General features: G+C 41.5%; 1 protein-coding gene and 3 non-coding genes across 4 annotated transcripts; all 4 read right to left on the bottom strand.

The window, feature by feature from the left end:
* Positions 1-1,074: 1,074 nt before the first annotated feature.
* On the bottom strand, positions 1,075-1,147 carry trnaf-gaa. Its single transcript has one exon. It is a non-coding gene; the product is annotated as a tRNA-Phe (tRNA).
* A 390-nt stretch (positions 1,148-1,537) lies between these two features.
* trnaf-gaa lies at positions 1,538-1,610 on the bottom strand. Its single transcript has one exon. It is a non-coding gene; the product is annotated as a tRNA-Phe (tRNA).
* A 1,466-nt stretch (positions 1,611-3,076) lies between these two features.
* On the bottom strand, positions 3,077-3,149 carry trnaf-gaa. The gene has a single exon. It is a non-coding gene; the product is annotated as a tRNA-Phe (tRNA).
* Positions 3,150-7,156: 4,007 nt separating this feature from the next.
* On the bottom strand, positions 7,157-8,834 carry LOC121506677 (G-protein coupled receptor 22-like). Its single transcript, XM_041782520.1, has one exon. It carries the CDS (start codon positions 8,832-8,834, stop codon positions 7,281-7,283), a length of 1,554 nt encoding a protein of 517 aa, XP_041638454.1. The 3' UTR covers positions 7,157-7,280.
* Positions 8,835-9,828: the final 994 nt, after the last annotated feature.

The following is a 9,828-nucleotide window of genomic DNA, read 5'->3' on the forward strand; positions in this document are numbered from 1 at the left end:
CCCTGACCTGCTGGGTGCCCTGTGGCCTGGACCTGCCCTCTTGGATCATGGCTCTCTTGCCTTGACACGTCGCTGCTGGCACCCAGACAGGTCCGAACAGCTGACAGGGCCAGAACACTGAAAGGGTACTACAGGGGGTCCGGTTAACCTGCTGCCGTCCTGCTGAGGGAGTGCTGGCAAGATCTGATGCCTGGTCTTAAATATGTAATACTAGATGGGTTTTGATCCATAATTGCTCTTTCTGCAGCCGCTGATGACGGATGCATTTGGCTATGATATCTGTCCATGCCACATTATTTGTTGATGGCCGATGTGTGGCAGTATGACTGATATTGGCCAATACTGATGTTAAACTGATACACCAGTGCATCTGCAATGTCTTGTATTATCTAAGGTTCAAAATACATTTTTAATGAAATTAATTTGAGAAATTTTCTGGAATATGGGCTGTGATTTCTCATGTATAAAGTCTTAATTTTTCATCTGCTGCACAAGCATCACCAATATTTAAATTTTCATACTTATTATACTGCCACTGGAAAAAACAGCAGGTTTAATCATTACCTGATCTAAATTTGCCTAAATTTGCTAAATTTGCAAAAAATGATAAAATAGCACAAAGGGGATAAAACATGCAGGAAAGCATTTTAAAAGGGGCTGGAGAGTGACAAAAATTGGATTGAAGTATCAAAAAAGGGGCAACAAGTGTCAAACATACAGCAAAAATAGCCTGGCACAGTTTTTGGAAAGGTGCTAATAAGTAGCACACAGGGGAAATAATTAGCAAGAAAGTGGCAAAAAAAAGGGTTAAAGAATGGCAAATGTGTGAAAAGTGTTAAAAATTGGTTTAGAGGTGGCAAAATTTTAAAATTCAATTTTTGTTTACTTGAAATTCTGGCCCCCAGAGTTTATGCCAAGACTTATACGTGACTCTTCTGTGAATGTACTTGATGACCCCTGGAGTATGTTGTTGAATGAATAACTTCTTTCTTTCTCCTTTCATCTAATAAGTATCTATCTGCTGTACTCTCAAGTATCATCTACATCTTTTTACCCTAAAACTGTTCCACATTCTGCCGAAACCCGGGATCGAACCAGGGACCTTTAGATCTTCAGTCTAACGCTCTCCCAACTGAGCTATTTCGGCGCGTACACCTTCTGCTATTACCGTGTGATTTCGGCGGGCGACCACCAGAGGGGGTCGTTCGTGAGCAGACTCACAACTCAGACCAACGATCTTAAATTATAAACTCCTTTTTCTCTCTAAGGTTTCTCATTACTTGTCCACCAAGAACTCACTCTAATTTATTAATGTTCTCAGTAAATGATCATTTATCTTGGAGAAAAGTGCTTATTTCACCAGATCATCAAGTAAAACAGTTAATGAAAAGTTTGATAAATCAGAGGCTGTCACAGCACTGTTTAATGTCTTTCTTTTCGGCCAAAAAAGCTTTGCGGTACTTGGCTGAAAAAAAATCACATTACTGTTAAAACGTTGAGAACCACTGTTCCGGGACACGATGAGTTGATCTCACACTGCCGAAACCCGGGATCGAACCAGGGACCTTTAGATCTTCAGTCTAACGCTCTCCCAACTGAGCTATTTCGGCCTGTAACACCAAGTATTAAGCGTGCAATCTCAACAAGAGGCCACCAGAGGACGCTCTAGCCTGGTGGTTTTGTTACTTACCCCAACAAGGCCTTACAGACAGTTCATATTACTTATATTGCCATCACTTGAGTCAGTTTTAGTTTTGACCGTGAAATTTAAAGTGATAAACAAGTGGGAAAACAGAAGTGGAAAAATATCCTATCTGAAATGGAAACTGATGAATAATATTTATTTACTGCTTTAAACACCAAAAAGGCATATGCCTATATGTTGTGTAAAATACTTCACAGCTTACTACAACACATTACATATTAACCAAATAAGTGGTTGAACATGTTTTTTAAGTGTGGTTCACAGTTACTAATGAGAAGGAAAGTGGTGGTGAGCCCTGATAGGTAGGATTACTGAAACTATAACAAAAGAATCATAAAGACAATCATCAGTTAATGGGTTTTTGTAACTAAAACAGAAGTCAGGTTCTGTAACCTTTAGGCTACATACAGTCCATGTTATCCATCTAAAATGTTACCAGCCAACTGTATTTGACAACCATTACCTGGTTTGTAATTTTCTTTCTTTTCTTTCTTTCTTTCTTTCTTTCTTTCTTTCTTTCTTTCTGCCTTTCTGTCTTTCTTTCTGCCTTTCTGTCTTTCTTTCTGTCTGTCTTTGTAATAACAGTATTTAATTTTTAGTTGTAGATTTCATTTATATTCTGGGTGCATATATACTTAAATTTTAGAATACTATTTATTTAAATTCACATTAAATGGTCAAACAAGCTGTTGTTGTCACCACAATACTGCTGTCACAATTGAACAATGCTGTCAGTACCAAGAATGGGCATGCTTTCTCAAAAATAATTTAAAAAAAGATCTATCAATAATGATGTTTTATCTCGTTTAGTTAAATATTTATTAAACCTCACAAATCATTTACTTTAAAATCAGTTCAATCAACTTTATCCCTTTTACAAAGAAAAATCTGATTTAAAATAAAAATGATTAAAAGAATAATGCTTTTTAAAAGCTCTAAAACATTTTTGTGTCGTGATAACAATGATAACAATCTTTGAAGAAATTATAGAAATACATATAAATGTAGATGTTACCAAAACTTTAGAGCTTTATTTGATTTTTTATTTTTATTTTTATTTTAATTTACTTTCTTGTATTTTTTGTTTGTTTTTCTGTTTTGGTAGTGACACATTTTATAAGACAGCAGAATACTTATGAAACTATAAAGAGTAAAAGTGTTAAACTGCACAGAGAAAGTTTAGGGATTTTATTTATTGATTGCTCTGAATGTGTTTTCTTCTTCTTCTTCTTCTCTTTTTTTGCACCAATCCTACCAATTCAATTGGCCTGCGTGATCTCTGGCTTTATAAAAATAATACTGTTTAGCGATTGGAGGGGCGGCTGGTCGTGTCAATGAAAAGGAAATTACTCAAAAGCCTTGCAGGCATGCTGCCGAAACCCGGGATCGAACCAGGGACCTTTAGATCTTCAGTCTAACGCTCTCCCAACTGAGCTATTTCGGCCCGTCTGCAAAGTCCCTGTAATAACCGATAATATCGACAGAGGTCCCTCGCGAGTTATAAAAATTATGCTTGTGAGTATTCCTATCAAAAGTTGCAGAAAATGTAAAAAAAAAAAATCAGATCTGCGGCAGTGTTATTTGCTGTCCAAAGTATAACATGAAGACTGAAGACTAAGTTAGAAATCATAAAAGGCAGAAGTATTTTCCTGACCGTTCTTCCTATTCTCTTTCCCTGTAGGCTTCATCCCACATAAATGACCTTTCCCATACTGCAGAGGTCTGGAGCTCCTCACTCCCACGCAACACGAAGCCCACGCAAGTTTTCAAAAATCCTGCTGGTAGCTTTTGTACTACTGTGAGCAGTATAACTCGCTGGTCGGGGCATGGCTGATACTCTGCAGGTGTTGAAGGTGTTCTGTGCCTACTGAGGGCACCCATGCTGAACAAGCATGCACCCACTGAAACAGCAAATGATGGTTTTCTCATCAGAGAACATAAAGTTCAACCTCTGAGTTTGATTTTACCATGCCAACAGCAATAAGACAATGCTAAAATTAACACGTTAACACATTGCACCACCCACTCATTATATTACTGGCTGCTTTGTTCCATGAGCATATAGCCGGCTGTATATCATGAGAAAAATGCAGCCTTTGTATAACACTGACCGCTGTAATGAATGTAAAACAAGAGTATGTTTATTGATTGGTGGAAAAAAAAGATGTATGTCTGTGTCCAGAAGCACTTAATGTTCTCTAACCCAGCAGTATATCTATGGGTGTCCATTTAGGTTTCAAGGGAAATATCATGTGAGATAAACAGACAGAGCTGTAGTTGTCCTCATGCTTCTCTCATCACAGCAGGTTTCCTCCAAGTCAATTTCTTCATGGGGAAAAATGTCATTATCACAGCTACACCCCAGGCTGAGGCTTTTTAGTAGCGTGGAGCAATGGGAACCTCTGGCATCAGGCGTTCTGGTCAGAATTATATGATGTATTACACCAGTGAAGACAGATGTTAATTCATACAATCATGGAACAAATGAACATCTAGTATTTCATATTTATTTATATACACCAACAATGCATGATGATACATTCACATAAAACAACACCATGAAGAAAACCCAGACCGATAACATAGAATTGGTCTACATTAAATACAGTATAAAGCTCTTTTTGATGAGTTTACGCTCAGAAATGCATCATTTGTGTGCATGTGTTTAATAGAGAGAGAAGCACAATTCTTCTGAAATGACCTCCACTTTAAGGGCATGAAAGTAGTGAAAGTGTGAACACACAGGCAGGGAGAACAAAGTCAACAACAAACACTAGTCTGTCAATAGGTCCACTAATCTGTCAGAGCTTGGCTGGAGTCAAAGTTACTCTATTGTACTTGCCGAGTTTGAGTTAGCTCATAGGATCGAATGTCATCTAAAACTGCAATAATCCAAAGTGTCTTTAATGAAACACAAAGTGGTTCAATCTTTAAGTTTCATATGCCATATAATTACATCTGGTCAATATTTACAGCATGTACATAAGTGTTAATTTAGCAGCTTTACATGAAAGAGTTCACACAGCCTGCTGTCAGCATCCTGTGCCATAAATTAAACAACAGGAACTCCCTAAAGAAGACAAACAACAGAGCAGGATGGAATACTTTTTTATCATGAGGCTATAAGTTTTCAGGTGTTAACGACAATGTGTCAGCAAGGTACTGATTGAACTCAGCGGTCAATTTTGTGTTATTACCTCCAAGGAGGTTATGTGATTGGCAGGGTTTGTTAGTTTGTTAGTTAGTTTGTTAGCAACATAACTCAAAAAGTTATCGACAGATTTTGATGAAATTTTCAGGAAATGTCAGAAATGGCATAATATCATAACTTATTTTTGTATTTGGATGACGGTCTCATGTCTTGTAATCATCATAGCGTGAAAAAAGTTGCTTCATTTAGAATCAGCATCGAGGGGCAGTACTTTCAGGCGCGGCAGAGTCACGAGCAGTGAGAAGAGGCCGGTGCAATTATGGCAGAAGACATTAGCATGGATGCTGCTTAATTGTAAGTTTTTATCAGAACTTGACGACATTTCTTTGTTAAAAGAAGAACAAAGAACAGCAGTGAGTTTTTTTCTTTTTAAAAACGATAAAAGTCGTGTACTGACATGTCTACAGTCACCATTGTTCGCGTTATGCAGCTATCTACGGAGTTTATTCGTCAGTAGCGGCGCACCTCAGTTTGGGGACGTCACATGTTTTGTTGCTCTGATTGGCCCGTAAAGATGTGACAGACAGAACGTTCATCCAATCACCCTCCAAGTTCTTTTTCAAAGGCTCTGCCCTTTCCCAAACGCTGTGTATGAGAGGTTTTCCAGATGGATGTGTGAAACAGGTTAGGAAAAACGTGAGTGATGGCAGATAGCTCAAGCCTGTTGTCTGACTTTGGCACTATGGTCAGAATCTGGTTAGGTCTAGAACTGCATACTAACTGTCAAACATAGCAATATGTTCTTTTTTGTTTGAGCCATTTCAATAATTCGAAGTGTTTTTATTGTTTTTGCTGCTTGTTTGTACAGAGCTGAGGTAGCTGCAGTCTCAGACTTTGTGCTAAGTTATTTGTCTGTGGCTTCATACTCGTTCTGAGTGGCATTGATCCTTATGTCTAATCTTTAATTTGTTAAACAGTTCTCTTACCTCTTCCCCAGAGTACATGGCAATATCAATAAGATTTCACACTGTTGAATAAATAAGGGAGCAAATAGGTTACCTTCATGTGAGAGGATTGTCAAGATGTTGCATAAACACTGTGAAGTGGACTTCTTTTTAACCGCTGTAGAGGAAATTTGCATTTAAAACCTCAAAACTGCCCTTTATTGTTCTCTGACTTGTTCCTCACCTCCAGATTTACAGTGCATTCAGAAAGTATTCAGACCCCCTTCACCTTTTTCTATTTTGCAATGTTGCAGCCTGATGCTACAATCGATATGGGCTTATGGCAGAGTGGCTAGATGAAGCCTCTCTGCAGTGCACAACACACATTAAAGCACCCTTGAAAGTTGTTCTTCTGAAACTTTGTTCCGTCTCCACACAGGATCTCTGGAGCTCAGTCAGAGTGACCATCAGGTTCTTGGTCACCTCTCTTATCTCTTTTTTTTTTGTAGCCTTCCCCAGATCTTTGCCTTGCAGCAATCCTGTCTCTGAGTTCTACGGGCAGTTCCTTTGACCTCATGGCTTGGCTTTCACTCTGATATGCATTGTCAGCTGTTAGGCCTTCCATGGAGAGGTGTGTGCCTTTCCAAATCATGTCCAATCATTCAATTTTCTACAGGTGGACTCCAATCAAAGTGTAGAAGCATCTCAAACACAATCAAGAGAAATTAAAGGAACCTGTGCTAAATTCCAAGTGTTTTAGTTCATATTTCTGTTTTTTATTTCCAATGTATTTGCAAAAAATCTAAAACTCTGTTTCCAGTATGTCATGATGGAGTACTGAGTGTAGATTAATGAGAATAAAAATAAAACTTTAAAACTTAGCATCAGGCTGCAACATAACAAACCTGAAAAAAGTGAAGGGGTTCTAAAAACTTTTGAATGCACTGTGCATCCTGCTTTGTTTCATGTTACCACCCAGCGTGTTTCCTTTTTCAACTGAATACACAGCATAACACCTAGCAAAGCTTTCAGAGCAGAATTAAGGCAGACAATATTTAAAACATTCAGGAGTGATTCTAATTATTCATAATGTACAAGTGCATTAACATTTCTTTAAAGCTGCCTCTGAACATTTGCAGATATGGTCTCTAGGCTAAACACATTCTTTGGAGATGCCGAGAGTGCCTCCATGTATAAACAGAGTTCACCATGTGATGAGCTATGTACACTCATGTTTGTTTTTTCATCTTCATTTACAGATGCTGTGCACACCACAGTGATGACAGCATCCTGCCTGAGGTGAGTGTTAGCTGTGTGTAGCATTTGCTTGCTGCTGGTTTTATTAAAACATCTCCCAGAGGTAGAAATGTGTTTTTCACATTTCTTACACTGGTTTCACACTCCAGTGAGTTTCATAATGGAGCACACCTGTGCCTCCACTCTGCTTTTTAATTATAGTCTGTGCCCATGTGGGCCGGTCTTATAGGACCTCTGCCAGGCAGCGTTCAGTCCCTTCGCTTGCATCAAGTCGCACCTGTCGGCTGGTTTTTCTGTTCTCCACCCAGGAGTTGTGTATGACCGTGCCCCCTGGGGAAGGATCCACCTGCAGCAGTGACACCACCCTCTTCTTCACCTTTGAACGAAGGGCACGGCGCAGCTTCTGACGGGTGAAGGCGTAGAGCAGAGGGTGGGACACAGTGGTGCCATAGGCCAGGGCTAGGAACCAGAGGCGTGCGCTGACCAAGGTGTCACTGGGACCAAAACCAAGGATCAGAACATTTGTGACAGAGAGTGGAGCCCAACATCCCAGGAAGGTGGTGATAATGATGAGGGACATCCTGAACACCCGCCTTTGCCGCTCTCTCCGATCCCTGTGTCGGCGCACTGCCCGCCTCAGAGCAATGATGGCCGACACAGAGGCCTGGACGCCCATGGTGGCAGGCATAGGAGTCGCAGCAACTGTGTCTGAGGTCACCACGGGGGCAGTAGAGGACAGAGCAGGAGGGGAGGTGGCTGTAGGGGTGGGGGATGGAGAGGGGATGAGTGGAGGATGGCTGAGCTGTTTGGTCCCATCCATAGTGCACTGCTCCCCTCCTAAATCCTCACCATCAGTCATTCTGAGCCCTGCCTTCTTTTTTTTCTGCTTCCTGTGGTGGCCCCTGTAGGAAGGGCCCCTGAATCTCTGATTCTTCTTCATGTGGGAGCCAATTCTGATGTTTAGAGCCCTCAGTATTTTAGAGTAGGTAAACAACATGACTGCCACTGTGGTGAAGAAGATGGGTACCTGCAGGAGGAGATGGTAATACATGCCCAGGCCTGTGTGGTAGCCCTGCCCACCCACACACAGCAGAGTCCGGTTACGCCACGCTGGCACCACTGTGGCACTGACGCCATTGGAGGACAACGTCATTGGTGTCTCCTGTCCTATTTTCTCTGCTCCATCCCCACTGGACCACTGCATTTCCAAGAAGGGGATAAAAAACACTGCCACAGAGGTGACCCAAACAGCAGCCAGGAGCAGCGTTGCTCTACGTGTGGTCAGCAGCCTGTTGGCAGGTCGTACTGAGATGTCATATCGGTCCAAGCTGATAACCAGAATGTTGATAGCTGTGGCTATGCTGGCAAAAGTGACACAGGCCTCGTGGAAGCAGCAGAGCAGGGCCAGGTTCGGTCCAGGAGGCAGCAGCACGACCACCAGAGTGAGTGGCAGACACAACACGCACACCGCCACATCCAGCACGTGCAGATTCACGGTCACCATGTTGCTCACTGAGTCCACTAGATTAGAATGAGAGCAATAGAGAACCAGCACAGTCAGGTTGCTGCTGAAACCCAACACCAGCTCCAGCATGAGGAAGGCGGTGAGCGACACCTGGAAGCCTAATGAGTATGGCATGTACCAGGACACCAGGCTGCTGGAAGACACCCCTCCTCCATGCTCCTGAAGGACTCCCACCCCCTCCAGTCCAGCTACTGACCCTACCCAGTCTGTGGCGGTGGTGGCTGGACCTGTGGTGTAGCTGTCAGTCTCCATGACGACCTCTCAGCCCTCATATATTATATCTGTCAGTCTGTTGATGAACTCCCATGATGCACCAGGCTGAGTGTCCATGATGCAGGGATGGGAAACAGCTTGGTGACAGGCTGGGGAGACAGGAACACAATGCAGACAGATGAGAAATGAGGCGAAGAAGAAAGAACAAAACAGTTTGTCTCTAGAGTGTCATCAAAACTTTAGATAGAAAACTCTGAGCAGTGATTATATCCTGTTTTAGCTAAAGGAAGAAAACACCCATAAATGCATCCATCCATGATTCGAAAAGTGCACGTTTCTATCCTAGCACCTGCAGCCTTAACAGGTGCTGCATTATGCATCCATCCAGCCTTCAATCTGTCCCCTTTCAGTGTCTCTCATTATGATTTTGGCTCTGCCGCAGCCTGAGACCGGCTCACAAGCTGTCAGAACCACAGCCTGCCACAATGGGCCATCACTAATGTGAACACGAGCTCAGGGGAACAGGCAAATTGAATGAATCAAAGCAATCAGCCTATCAGCCAATCAACAGCCCTCTGAGTGGATCAGTAAAAAAAACAACACATTGAGAGGGTAAAAGAGGCTGAGTTAGGATCTCTACTCTACCTGATGTAGAATATCTTATTATTTATTTTTTTAAAGAAAAACCTCTGCTGCCAGAGTAGAACATTTGTAGTGAGGTTTTTGTCAAAGTTGTTTTACTTTGGTTAGCACTTTAATTTGGCATTTAAAACTATAGGAGGATATAAAGGAAAAAACTTCTTTGATGGCCACTCTCACAGAGCGTTCATCCGAGACACCAAATAGCTCAGAAAGGGAGAGCCACAATTTGCCCATGCATTTCCAGTTTTTTTCTGTGTTTTTTTTTTAATTCAACTTTATTCATAAACAATGTCTGGTGTTCACATTTATGACATTTATAACTACACTGACAACATTACAGACCAGGCAACATTTCATAAATATAACAGAGAAATGGGTCCGAGGTCTAATC

This window comes from Cheilinus undulatus, linkage group 3 (assembly GCF_018320785.1).
Source record: "Cheilinus undulatus linkage group 3, ASM1832078v1, whole genome shotgun sequence".
NCBI classification, from domain to species: domain Eukaryota; kingdom Metazoa; phylum Chordata; class Actinopteri; order Labriformes; family Labridae; genus Cheilinus; species Cheilinus undulatus.

What these genes read in the sequence shown, in the direction of transcription:
- LOC121506677 (XM_041782520.1), bottom strand. Translation starts at nt 8,834, where the DNA reads ATGGAGACTGACAGCTACACCACAGGTCCAGCCACCACCGCCACAGAC.